At 39.2% G+C, this 14,379-nt stretch overlaps 1 protein-coding gene and 1 non-coding gene across 3 annotated transcripts; both read right to left on the bottom strand.

The window, feature by feature from the left end:
• LOC136232273 (callose synthase 11-like) lies at positions 1–6,519 on the bottom strand. 2 transcript variants are annotated; one of them, XM_066021331.1, is made up of 3 exons: positions 946–6,519; positions 544–682; positions 1–320 (listed from the first exon to the last, which is right to left on the bottom strand). In XM_066021331.1, the coding sequence occupies exon 1, from the start codon at positions 6,278–6,280 to the stop codon at positions 959–961; it is 5,322 nt and encodes a 1,773-aa protein (XP_065877403.1). In that variant the 5' UTR covers positions 6,281–6,519; the 3' UTR covers positions 1–320; positions 544–682; positions 946–958. The 2 variants fall into 2 exon arrangements, with proteins under 2 accessions (XP_065877403.1, XP_065877404.1); XM_066021332.1 differs by having other exon boundaries at positions 544–676.
• LOC136234488 (small nucleolar RNA J33) lies at positions 3,236–3,315 on the bottom strand. Its single transcript, XR_010691369.1, has one exon. It is a non-coding gene; the product is annotated as a small nucleolar RNA J33 (small nucleolar RNA).
• Positions 6,520–14,379: the final 7,860 nt, after the last annotated feature.

The raw sequence follows: 14,379 nt of genomic DNA, 5'->3' as shown, positions 1-14,379 counted from the left end.
TGTTGAACCTTAAGCTTCTCTTATTGCAGAACCAAAAAGTGGAATATTCACATATGTTGATCGAACATGAATGATTAAAGAAGTAACAACATAAGCTTGCACCAAAACAAGCAAAGCAAAACTGAAGCTAAAACCTACTTTTAACACATATATGTACATCATCAGGTCAGAAGGTTACATATACGGCTAAAACTAGACGACTAAAAACGCCTACCGGTTACTCAAGTTAAAAATGTACTTTGTACAAGAGCAAGAGCAGAATGCACAAGACTTATCAACCACTGCTGCAGCTGCTGCATCAACCAGTCCCATTGAGAGTTCTGCGATACAACAAAATTTGTAAGCCTAACGTTGATACTTATGAGAGGAAAACGAAAAATTACATGACACCAATCAGGGGGCGGATATCCTCTTAAAAACAACACGAATAATATAAACAACAATACTCGTATTAATCTAGAAATGATGGCAGCAGTATGTGCATACAGTTATAGCATATGCATGTATCATGAATTGTCACCTATTCTTTTTGGGAGAACTCACCTTCTTCCTCTGACTATATGAATCCAGCCAAACATTGGCCAAAAACAAGTAGAAAGCGAACTCCATTACTTCTGACTCCAGGCAGATGCTGCGAACCGAAAAATTGACCAGGAACTCGTGCCAACAGCAAGTTCTGTACCTAGCCAAACATCAAACAGCAAAATAAGGATTTAGACTTGAATGAATGCTGCTCAAGTTGCTTGAGATCAGCAACTTCTATCAGGTAGAGGCAATAAAAGTTAGTAAAAACCAAAACTTGAGCAACTTACTCTCGGCTATTGACAATAAAACGGAAGATGGAAATTGACATATTATCAAATTTGACCCATATTTCAGCGAAAATATGCTTAAAAAGCAGTCACAAATTGAAAAGTACAGCATCTGGAATCTAGATAGAAGTACCTCATTCTCTCTGTCAATTAGACTTTTTGCCACTAAGAATGATGGATATCTGGAGCCCCCTGCTGAATGCCTCGTTAAATAGGATCCTCGTCTGCATTGACTGGAACCCAGGCAACCATGAGAAGAATGCGACAGGAGCCATAATAATCACCCCAAACAGCAATTCGTAGAGTCGTGCCAAGGAGACGACAGTATCCCAAACCACAGTGGACTGCAGAAAAGGTCTGAGAACCTGAGCAATGCATATCAGGCCCCAGCCAGTAGGAATAAATGCCAAAAGGCTCTTCACAAGATCGAGAAATACTAAGCCCGCAAACTCCAGTAACAGGAGTATCACAAGTATCGTCAGTGAAATGACCAAAAGTTGCACTATCCGATATTTGATGTGCTCTTTCGCAGCAAATCTGTCCTGGGCATATGCTATGGTTACATAGACTCCAAGAGCAGCAATCATGAATACCCAAGATAAAAGGTAAACAGCTATGCTGGTGTTTCCACCAGTAATCTCGAGATGATATACAACCCCGTACTGGAAGAAGAAGAATCGAAGGTCTATCATGATCTCGAGTAGCTTCCCCCAGAGACCTGTTGTTCTCAGATGGTCCTGCTCTTCATACCACCATGTTTCCCAGCTTTGATCTGCTTTTGTCATCACTCCCCTAAACCATATCCAATTGATAAAATCTTCGAAATCATACACAGTCTTCAGCCAATCAAAGCCAGAAGGATTAAACACATATGGGGCCATTATCCACGAAATGACGAGGAACCAACTTGAGATTGTCATGATTATGTAAACAAAAGTATTAGTAGCCAATTCGCTGTTGAAAGCATATACTATTAGAATGACACCTAGCTCGATTGCCTTGACAAAGTGGCTTCGAGCAAATAATCTGTAATTCTCAGCAAAGCTCTTATGCTGCACAACAAAACCACGTCCAGTAGCTCGGTATTTGGCACCTCCATGAAGAATAGTCCGTCCAAAGTAATGGCTACGAGTTCCCATAGAAAACGTGTAAAAAAGTGAGGCTAGCTGCAACTGCATTGTCAAGAAGTCCCAAATAGCGGGAAGAAACCCATGCTCAAGAGCATTCTCCACAATCATCGGGAGAGCAGTGAAGAAGCCTAGCTGGATAAGGAACTGTTGATTCAAAATTGTGCCAAGGGCTTTGTTATTGCCACTCTTGCCCAACACATGACCCTCTACACCACTGAGCGCAAGATAAAGACGACCCCAGAGAAAAGCATAGACACTAAGTACCAGAAGCATTGTGTTGAAGTAGTAACCAACAGTTGTATAGAAAAATGAAAGCATGCGAAAGAAATCCAATCTATGGCCCAACCTGTACACGTCTCTGCTCAAAACCTGTTCCCCATTGCCACTTGCTACCTTTCCCTCAAACATCGAGATCTGATTCAGTCCAACATCCCTTCCCTTACCTACCTGAATATATTCGTGGTGTGTCACATTGCCACCTCGAAGTGTGCAGTTAAACCCAGCAAATATATCCTCACTGATATTGATCACTCTAGAAGCCTTGCTGATTCCACCTCGAGAGAAGAACCAGAACCTATCAAATACATCTGGGTGCCCATAATGCATCCGAACCTTTAAAGGGTTTGCGAGAACACGCTGTCCAAGTGTAACAAAACTTGTTTCTTGGGCAGACATGAACCAAGCAAGTGAAGATACTGAACCTGTAAAGATATTCTCCCGAACACCTAAAATGGTAGGCCTCCTAATTCCATAATACTTCTTAAATTCCTCCAATAAATTCCGCATCTTGAGTGCTTCCTCAAAATAGTTGTCCTGGTTCATGTCAATTGTCTGGACTGCATCACCACGAGTAAAGATTATGGCATGATTCTGATTTTCAGGTTTGCCTTCTCCAATCTTAAGAGGACCTGGCAATCTGATCCGATAAATCTCTACCTCCCTCTGCAGTTGCTGATCATACTTTACAAGAACTGAGTAATATTCAATTTCATCCCTCCCCAAATGAACTTCGTCAACATATGCAACTCGAAGAGCCTCATTGTTCATCATCAGATATAAAACCTCCTCTGCACGACTATCTCCCTTTGCCTTATGCAGCCCATACACTTGGCAGGAAAGTACATATGTGAATTTCATCAAAGCACTTCCATACTCATGCCCTTTAAACAAAAGGCTAACACTGCTACTCGCTCTGCCAAGTTTATGTAAAGTTGGTGGCTTGACTGAGTTTAGACCATCCAAAGCGCGACGTTGATTTGATGAGTGATGAGAAGCTAGTTCTTGAATTCCCATCCTCATGTCCATCTCAGATGCAGAATCAAGATAGGAAAGCATCTTAAGAGCCCTATCATAATACATCATTCCCCTCACAGTGCGGGCTAATGTCTGGCCTCTGTATGATGCCCAAAGACGAAGTTCCCTAGGCTTTTTGTCCCAGATATCTTCATCATTTTCTATTCCCTCTCTGCGCATTCTCTCAATGAAATTAGCCCACTCATCTTCATAGATCTTTTGTAGATAAAATATTGTAGAGATACCATCTTCATTTGGTGTCCGAAGCATTTCTCTAGGGAAGCACACTTCCTCTTCATAGTAAGGGGTCAAAACACTAAAAGCCATCATTTTCTCCACCTTGGGAGCATGAGGCATATTCATGAAGAGCGAATTGCTAAAGAATGCTATACGCCGTCTTGCCTCGAGATTTTTCGGGATATTATGCATAGAATCCCTGGAGGTAAGAATTGTGTGTAAACGCCGTAAATTCCTCTTAAATAAATCATCTTCAGCATCTGGAAACTCAATAGCATTCTCAAACAGTAACCCTTCATCAGCTGCTCGATCACGTGGGGCTAGACCTTTCTGCCTCAAGTGATCCATTGTTCTTATTCCCTTTGGAAAATCTCGGACACAGAGCTCATACAAGGCCTGTAATATATTCACTGCCTTGTTCAGATCCTGCTTCTGTCCCATCAGAAACTCAACAAGTACTATTAACTTGGCATGGATACGTTGTAGCTTTTCCATGTTGTAAGACTCAGTGACCTTCTCAAACTGAATGTCCTTGTCCAGCTCATCAAAAAATCTTTTAGTAATGGAATGTTCTTCCGTTCCATATCGGACAAATTTAAGAAGTACATACTTGATGCTATCATAAGCTTCAAGTACAGCACACCGCCTGTACTCGCTTTTGCTTATTTTCAGCCAAATCCACCTGTCAGGTGCATCAGCCAGCTCTGTTGTCTGATTAAGAGCGAGCAGTAACTCATTGCATAGTAACACGCATGGCCAGCGAACAACTCTGATGCTCCAACAATTAGGTGGCAGTTCTAAGAGCTCGAGCTCTCGATAGCTGAGGATATCTTCTTCACGGAAAGTTGAAATGATCTCATTCCATATCAAAGCAAATCTTGTTGCCTCTACTTGGCTTGATTCAATTTTTTTGAAAGGCTGACCAAGCCCATATCTCAGTTTCAATCTATGGATTGCATCACGTAGCTTCTTCACCAGTGTCATATTAGGACCTAGGGACTGTTCTTCTGGCATGAGATTAAACTGCATAGCACCGGCAAAGAACTGAAACCTTAGCCGAAGCTGACCAATGTTCCTAATTTCCCCCAAGTGTGAAAAAAGCCCAATAGCTGCACCAACAAATGAAGAAAATATAGAATAAAAGATCTGCAAATCCATGAAGTATACTAGAAGAACAGGTAGCCAAATCAACCCAACCGCAACTCTGTTACTGCTACCGAAAAATGCATGCCAATTGTACTTGACATTCCTTAATCTCAAAAGGGCCCTCGTTGGAGCAACCAGTGGCTTGATTTGAAGGAAATAGCTGAACGTAAATTTCGAAGCCAAAACCAGAATCCAAAATACTGTATACTTGACATTGTTCACAAGCCCTTCTCTCAATCCTCTAGCGACAAAAATCCGCTTATGAAACCACCATGTTAATACATACACAACACTCCAATTCAATTCTTCAAGTGCATTCCTAATCCAAGGAAGCACAAAAAACAGCAAAGCCAGCAACTCAGGGATGACAAACACAAAGACAACCTCGAGAAACGTCAGAATTCTACTATTTGCCTCATCAGACCAAGACCCAGCAGAATTTTTCGCCTTCCAAATTCTCCCATAAAATACTGAAAATATTACAATCCATGCCAAAGCAACCATACTTTTTAACACCATCCTCACAGGAACCAGCTTCGTGTCCCTCGAAACCAAACTATACTGTGTCCCGGCATCAAGAATAGTCTGTATAAACCTCAGTCCAGACCAAGTGATGAAACAAGTTAACAACTCAACCTGCACATCGCGACGCTCCAGTGCCTGCCATGGAAATTTAGTATTTTCCCAAGCAACAATAAAACTAGCCTGCAAATACAGAATCAGCAAAACCCAAAGATGATCAAAACTCCTAAAAACGTTCCAAAACGACCTCTGCTCAACAAAACCAGTCTTGCCTACTCTTTTAGGCTTCTCAACCGTAGAAAAATAATTACTTCCAAAATTAATAGGCCAACCCAGCTTCCTAAAGCACCTCCTACTCCAAAAGAACTCATTTAAATCATCATAATTCCTCCAAGCTGAATGAGGCTTAGTGCCATTTTTACTACTATCAACTTCATCCTTAATCGTTTGATAAAAAGGCATAACAATGGATTTCAAATACGCACAATCACCATAAATTGAAGGCATAAACGGCCTACCAGTTTCAGGGTCCAGCCATTCATCAATTACTCGATTCAGCTCCATTGCCATGTGGTGATAAATATAACAAATGCACTCCGGCATAAACCTGAGGTTAGCTGATTCCCCCCAAATTAGAAGGTATAGGGCAACATACAGTAACTCCCGCCGGAGCTCGTTGCTGTTACTGCTGCGCTTCGACAGAGCTACATGAGATTTCCGGCCGAGGTAAGAACACCAGGAGGTGTAATTACTCAATAACTTACTCCGGAAACGCCGCAGCACCTTAGGGTCAAGGGCGTCGGGAATATTCGGCGGCGGTTCAAGCCGCATTTGCGAGTTAGCCAAGTGAAGAACCAAGTGTTCTCTCTGGTTCCGTACGTTGTCCCTTTGAAACCCGAATAGTACTCCGAGCCAATCCATCAAGTCCATGTGAGGGTTCCAAGGTACGAATGGCGGCCTCGGAAGATTACTGGTATTTCTTAAAGCTGCAGCGGCTGCTCGAACCTCCGGGTACCGGAGCGAAGGGTGGTCAGAGAGGAGATCATGAATTGGAATTATATTAAAAACATCCGCCATTGGCGGCGGCGGCGGTCGAGGTTGTGGGACATTGAAGCTGCGCGTGCGATTTCTGAAACTCATTAGCACTTCCCAGATTATTCTTCTCTCTTTCTCAGTTATCAGAACGTCTCAGCTTCCGGTTTCATTTCAATTCCTTCCGGTTCTACTTCCGGTGAGTGAATTGGGGGAGAAAAGGGCAGATTAAAGCGTTTTTTAAGGAATTGAAAAAAGGTTAAAGCTTGAGATTGAAAGAGCCAAAAAAAGACCAGTCTTTGGATAACAGTTTCGAAAGTGAAGTAAGTTTTTTTTCTTTTTTTTTCTTTGCTTTCTCTTTTTGTTCTGTTTGTTTGTTGAGTAACATCTGCCTATGATGGGGATATTTTGATTTTTAACACGCGCTCTTGAGCGAGTGAGGACACGACCCAATCAACAAGGTGATTGGTGGCTCTCATGTGGTGGCCCACGTTAATCTTGAAACAATTGTAAATGCAAAGACGCAACGTTACAATAATGGACTGAATATTCTCGGTTCCTTTACACGACGTCGTACGAGATAACTTTTTGTTTTTTTTCACGATAAGGAAAGGTAATTAGTTTTCACCAATTAGATAGTCCAATATCCACATATTATAAAATTTTAAATAACACTTTGAAACTTTGAAGCTAAACAAATTTGATATGTATATTTACTTTTTCTTTTGACAATAAAGGCAAATAATTTATTAGGTAGTTAGTTTTCGGGTTTATCCTCTATGTAACTAAAAAAAAGTTAATTAGAATTTTAAATTATCAAAATCATTAAATAGATCTCTAAACTAAACAAAAATTATTAATTGAGTCTATATTTTATTCTAAAATTAGAAACTATTTGATATAGACGATAATATCTATATGCAGGGTCGTCTTAAACATTTTTAGGGCCATGTGCTAAATGAAAAATTGGACCCTATTCATTAAAAAAATTAATACATTTAACTTAATTTTTAACATAATAAATATAATAATAATAATTAAATTAGATATTGTATAATAATAATAAAAATTGGACCCCTTAAGACTCTTAATATCCACTTAATTTTTCACATAATAATTAATAACAATAATATATTTAGATTTCTATAATAAAAAAAATTGGGCCCTCTTAAATTTGGGGCCCTGTGCGGGAGAGCTCCTTATACACCCTTCTGCTACTCCTCTGTCTATATGTTAGTTCAAAATGAGTTTGGGGAAGAGAGTTTTGAACTGTTCAATCGAATGATTCGATAAGACCTCAATTGATGATTTCTATTTAGAATGTAAATTTAATTGATGATTTTTATTTAGTTCGGAATCTGTTGATAATTTTAATAGTTTAAAGTTCTAATTGACTTTAAAGATTTAGTTTAAAAAGACAAATGGATATTATGTCCCAAGATTTTACGAAAAGAAAGAGAAAAAACCAACCTTACAACTTACAATAATGTACTGAACATTATTCTGATTGTTTCATAAACGGCACCGTAGCATATACCTAAGTGTTTGAAATTATACGTGGATTGAAACGCAAGTGCAAAACCACACGTTTGAATGTTTTTTTTTCTTTGTTTTGATAATGACGTAGTAATAAATTTTTTTTTGAAAGTATGACGTAGTAATAAATTACTAATAAAGATCGCATTGATTAAAGAATTTGAATAGGTTATGTTGGTTTTAAAAGGAATGTAACAGATTAAATTTTTTTTTTTTTTTTGGCTGAATGTAACAGATTAATAGATTTAAAATAGAGATTATTAATTATAACGGCTACTTTATAATATAATCTAGTAATGATGATGGATGAGAATTGAGATCACGTGGAGGAAGGAAAAAAGAACATGGGCACCTAAAATTGGGAGACAACACACGTACTCCAACCTTGGCATTATATCATATGCCAATTCACAACCAACCAATCTTGTTCCTCTTATTAAAGATTCTATCTACTGGGATTATAAGCAATTACTTTTTGGATGTCCAAATTAGTTTTTTCTTTTTAATTCAATTTGGGATTCAGTGTGAATATATTTGATATAGGAATTATCGGCTCGTACTAATTCGGATTCCGGTTTTATCGAATTGTTTTATTAGATAATTAGGAATTATAATTGAATTAATCATATTTAATTCAATAATTATTTAATGGAAATACAAGAGAATACGAGTTTAATAAAGAAGTTAGAATATTGGTTGATTTAGGATTAATATTGTAATTTTATAGAACAATGAAGTCATACCTTATATAAATGGACCTAGGTTAGACACAAAGAGAGACAAGAATTAAAGTAATAATTTATTTCTCCCCTTGATCGGTGCCCTTGCAAACAAGGATAACTTCAAAGGATGACTTATTAGGAGGGTTGACTTGAAAAAACAAAGGACTTGTCCTTACCATCTCGATCGGGCTATCCAGAGGTGTCCTTTATTGGATAAGGAATGCATAACTTGTTAACTCAGTTGATGGTTTTCTTTTAAAACGATTGAGACTAGACATCCCTTACCTTGCTTCCGATAATTTAGTAATTAGGTAATGAACAAGCCAAGAAAAAACAGCCATACGTAAACAAAAAAGAGGACTTTACCCTTCTATAAAAAAAAAGGCTTACATAAAAGTTACAAACCGTCTACTCTTTAAAGCCCTACCAAACTATTTAAAAAAATGATGCTTGAACGGACCCTTGCACATTAGATGCGAAAAACCCTTTCCTCCCTCACAACCTCACTAAAGAGGGCGTTGGGGAACAAATATACAACCATAATGGATGGTTTTATGTCTGCTCACCTGGAAAGTACGAATATTGAATATGAAATGCTTTATTTTTATAGCATGTCTTTTTAAAGTGAACAGGAAAAAGACACTACCTTTTTATTTGAATTGAGAAAGCGGAACCGAAGGGATGAACGAGTGTTGCGGTAACGAGTTCTTAACTCGAATGATGAAACAAGTAAGCCACACATGTGGAAGAATGAGCCTCGCTAAAATAAGGGTCGAAGTTTGGACCGCTCACAATAGTTCTACCTACAGAAAAGATCATCAGTGAAGAGACAACCCATTTCTGAATCCAGCTGAGAAGACTAGACTAGTCAAAGGAAAAGAAAGGATCAATAATGTCATATATTTCAAGGACAAGCCTGAGGTGATTGAATGGGTCGCACCTAAACCGACAGCTCATTAAGCTGCGAGAAGGGCGTTTGAATAAAGAAAAAAACAAGGTAACACACTTCTTAATTCATCCATTTAGCCCCTACTAGGGTTGGCAAAGTCCCCTATCACTCTTGCATATGGCTCTACGAGGAACTTCAAAGAGCAGCCACACTTGGAGCCTACGATGAAACACTACATAGGTTTCTTAAGGCAGGGGTGCTTCTGGAGGGAAAAAAAGAGAAATTCTTTCACAGCTGCTCTTTGCCCCCTATCTATATAGTCTAGTAAGGCTTTGATTTACGAGGTTCTGAATACAACTTTTCTGACAAATCTGAAGGGTGGTCCATGATTAGAAGAGAACGACTGATTTGACTCCGGTGGCTTAAGATAGATCAATTTCAAAGCTACAGGTTAAGGGTTCGAATCCTTCTGAATATACTCAAAAGTTCTTATCTTTCTTTCTATATGCAAAAAGGGGAATTACCTACTTGATACGCCCCTTTTGGCACAACACACAAAGTCGTATGCAATGTACAAACAATGCACGTACGATTGTTCTTTTATTCTTTTTTTATCTATTCTCGTCACTTTCTTATTTATTTATATTATTTGTTCCAGTTGCAGGTCATTGGCCAGTTGTAGTTTTATTCCGAATTCCTTTCACGTGTCCTGTCATTCCTTCTTCTTGCGATCGTTAGACATTAGAAGATTAAATGATAGAAGATGTTGATCGGGAGGCGGATCCACCCAATATAATCCAGCAATTCTATCCTTCATGAATAGAGGTGTTGGTTCGAGTCCATCTCGTGACAAGGCCTTTTTGGTCATATACCTTGGTCTTTCTTGTTATTGTTATATTTCGTTCCTTCTCCCAAGCTTGACATAGGTAAAAGGCACCCAATACTTTGAATTTGGAACTTTTTTTTTTGAATGATTTTTTTTTTTCAAAAAGCTTAACTAAAAAGGTTTGATTTGGTCGTAAATATCCAAAATATCGACAAAGTAGGCACTTCATGTGCCAATGGAGCAATGTTGTATAAAGGTAGAAGGCCTATGGGTCCTGAACTTATTTTCTCGGAGAAGAAGCATTGACGGTATCTGGGACTCCTTTACTTTAACCTTAGATAGAGGGGGAGGGAAAAACTATGAAATCCAATTCCTTTCTATAAGGAGCTAGACCAAGCTTCACTGCAATGGTTACATTACGAGCTGCCCACCTCAGTGAGAGTCAAAAGCATAATAGGTAGGAAGATAAGTTTGTTACAGAAGAAGAAGAAGAAAGCACAGGTAAATAAACAGAAAGATTAGATTGAAATCACTTCTAGGAACAAAAGGAAAACACACTGATTCATGATTACCTTCTGCATACATATGAACTGAATTCTTTCTAGTTAAAGAATCTCTTTCTAGTTGCTCTGGAATAATTAGGAGATTTTCTAGAATAAATGTGGAGTTCTGCTTCTGGCACGCCCCTTCTCTCTCCCTACAAGGAGACTTTGTTCTTAGACCGCGGATTAATCATTCTTCCTCCTTAATAACTTGGCGTGAGAATATGATCGCTAATACAAGTTCATGGTTCGAGTTCTTTCACTGCTTACCCAATGTTAATTTGAGTTTCAAGAGGTAACCCGATGACCCATGTTTGAACCCTTATGATTAATTGAGTAGAAATGTTCATTGGTATTAGAGCCATATGATTTGTATTTTGTCTAATGAATTCATTATTACTATTTGAAATGATGATTTTATTCATGTATACATTAATAGTATGTGTTAGGGTTGTTGAACTATTCGATATAGTGATTGAAGATAGAGAGAGAGAGAAGGCCGAAACCTTAGAGAGAGAGAGAGAAACCGAAACAGTGAGAGAGAGAGAGAGATGATTGAATAATTCCCTTAATTAGGGTTTTCATTGATCAAAGGTATATATATGACAGATACAGATATGTATACTAACTAGGTTTCTAAGACCTAATTAGATGTATAGAATAAATACAACTCTATTTAAGTGTTGATTGTAATCTTAGAGATAATAGGAATATTATCTCTAACACTAACTAGACTTGTAGAATAAGTACAACTCTATTTAGTGTGTGAATAATTATCTGCAGAGATAATAGAAGTATTATCTCTAACACCCCCTTCAAGCCGATGCCGCGGAAATACCAACAGTCGAGAGCGTAACTGAGTGAAGAGAAGACTAGGTAGCGGCTTGGTTAAGATGTCAGCAACTTGGTCATCCATGGGAATAAATCTAACATTAAGAAATCTATTTGTGACTTGTTCACAAACAAAATGGTAGTCAAGCTCAATATGTTTCATGCGGGCATGAAAGACGAGATTGGAGGTGAGATAAATGGCACCCACATTGTCACACCATAATTGCACAGGAAGAGGTATGTGAAATCCCAAGTCGTATAGCAGGGATCTAAGCCAGAGGAGTTCCGATGTTGCATTCGCTACGGCTTTGTATTCACTTTCAGTAGACGATCTTGCTATCGTGGGTTTCTTGCATGTTTGCCATGAGATAATGCTCTTTCCAAGGTAGACACAGTAAGCTCCGGTGGACCGCCTATCATCCAGACAACCTCCCCAATCACTGTCCGAGTAACAGTGAATATGTTCAATGTGTTTTGCAGACAGAAGAATGCCACATTCAAGGGTTCTTTGAAGATAACGCAATACACTTTTTACGCTTTTCCAATGTTCATCAGTGGGGCAATAAAACTGACACAGTTTGTTTACTAAGAAAGCAATATCGGGGCGAGTGAACAGAAGATATTGAAGAGCACCAACAATGCTACGATATTCATCACCAGAGACAAGAGGAGTTCCAAGGCTTTTTGAGAGTGTGGGTGTAGTAGCCATGGGTGTTAAGATGGATTTGGCATCAGCCATGTTGACTCTGTCAAGTATATCATCCGCATACTTTGCCTGACACAAGTGAATGCCTTCTAGAGAATATTAAATTTCAATACCTAAGAAGTATTCAGCCCTACCTAAATTTCGAATGGGAAATTCAGAATCAATGGAGGATATTATACTGACAATATGAGCTGGGGAGTTTCCTGTAATGAGAATATCATCCACATAACATAGAATGAAGGTTTGAAGTTTGCCATTCTTGTACACAAAAAGAGAATTGTCAGCCAGTGATATGTGAAACCCAAGTGAAACTAGGAAGTTCCGTAAGTGAGTAAACCACTCTCGCGGGGCCTATTTTAGTCCATAGAGACTTTTCTGAAGAAGGCACACATGATCAGCTTTGTCAGGATCCCGAAAGCCTTGTGGTTGCTCCATATAGATTGTTTCAGATAGATTTCTATGAAGAAACGCATTTGAAACATCAAGTTGATTAATGAACCATCTGTTTGCAACAGCGATAGCTAGTATAGTACGAATTGTGGTGGCTTTGACTACTGGACTGAACGTCTCTTTGTAATCAATTACGGATTTTTGAGTGAATCCCCGTGCAACCAGACGACCTTATGTCTATCTATTGAGGCATCGGATTTCCTTTTTGTGCGGAAAAGCCAGCGTGAGGTGGTAATATGCCTTCCGAGATGGCGTGGGATGAGTTTCCAAGTTCCATTATCAAGAAGGGCTTCAATTTCATCTGATATGGCTTGCCGCCATTCTAGAAGTTTGTGTGCCTTACTAAAGCAGGTCGGATCAATTACACCATGTTCATGTGACGCCAAAAGTGCCTCAAATTTTCCTCGTGAGTGTAATGTCGAGTGACGTAGTTGCATTGTGTGATGCCGAGAGGATTCTTGCCCAAGGATTCGAGTAGGAGCAACTGACAAGCCTGTGTGACTTGAAGCAGACGCCGCTATGTCAGAGATAGCCACGGTGCAAATGGGATTCGTCCCAGTTTTCGATGATGTGCCACTGTCATTTACCGATTCCACAATCGGTAGCCGCGGAACATAATCATGTCGTGCATGCTGTATATCAGTCGCAGATGGCGCTTCTTGCTGCACGCCAGGCACATCGCTGATAGCCGCGCGCATAGGTTACGGATGTCTGTTTTCCGTCGAAGCTACAGTTTAACCAGGAAAGTGATAACGAGGCAGCAGTTTGTGATTTTGCGCAGCAGCGAGGTGATTATCAAAAATACTCGCATGACCAGTCGGTACCATGGATGGCGAAATTTTGCCTGCTGCAGATGACCGCGAATTGGAAACGGCAGGTGCAGGGATATCAGGAATAGCCGTAACAGGGACAATAGCTTCGTTGTTCAATGTGGTAGAAACCACGGGTTGCGCACATGTTGAGGTTGGGGGCATGTGAGAGGAAGAAGTGTAATTTCAAGGATTACCTAGATACGGCCCGAGTAATGACGGTAGTTCATGAACCGTCGTTTCCAACCCTGCGCTAGAGGAGAGAGGTGCTGAAGTTGGATGTGTTGCTGGAAAAACTCCTTCGTCATACTTCACAAATTTGCAAACGTATATCCTGCCTGTTGGAAAATCTAAGCATAGATCACCAGAGTGATGTGAGGAGGGTCCGAGATAAACACACAATTTTGAGCGAAAATCAAATTTGTTTTTGTTGTAAGGGCGAAGTAAAGGGTAAATTCCACTTCCAAATATTCGAAGGAGTGTATAATCGAGTTTTTTTTTATGAAATAGAAAGAAGGGAGAACGATTACGAAATGTTTTGGTGGGAAGAATGTTTATCATACGAATACTGTGAATCATGGCATAATTCCAGAATTGTAGAGGTAAGGATGCATTAGCAAGAATTGTTAAGCAAGTGTCTACCACATGCCGAATTTTTCGTTCAGCTATACCATTCTGAGCATGAGTATGAGGGCAAGAAATTTTGTGAACAATGCCATTGGCATGCAGAAACAGTTGCAACTTTTGAAATTCACCCCCAAGATCAGAATAAATTTTTTTAACTTGAGCATTGTATTGATTTCTAATCATAGCAAGGAAGTTTTGAAACGTCAAAGCAACTTCACTTTTGTTTTTCAAACAGAATAACCAACTAAAGCGAGTAAATTCATCAATGA

This window comes from Euphorbia lathyris, chromosome 6, assembly GCF_963576675.1.
Source record: "Euphorbia lathyris chromosome 6, ddEupLath1.1, whole genome shotgun sequence".
Classification (NCBI taxonomy): domain Eukaryota; kingdom Viridiplantae; phylum Streptophyta; class Magnoliopsida; order Malpighiales; family Euphorbiaceae; genus Euphorbia; species Euphorbia lathyris.
This window is presented reverse-complemented; position numbering and strand designations above follow the sequence as displayed.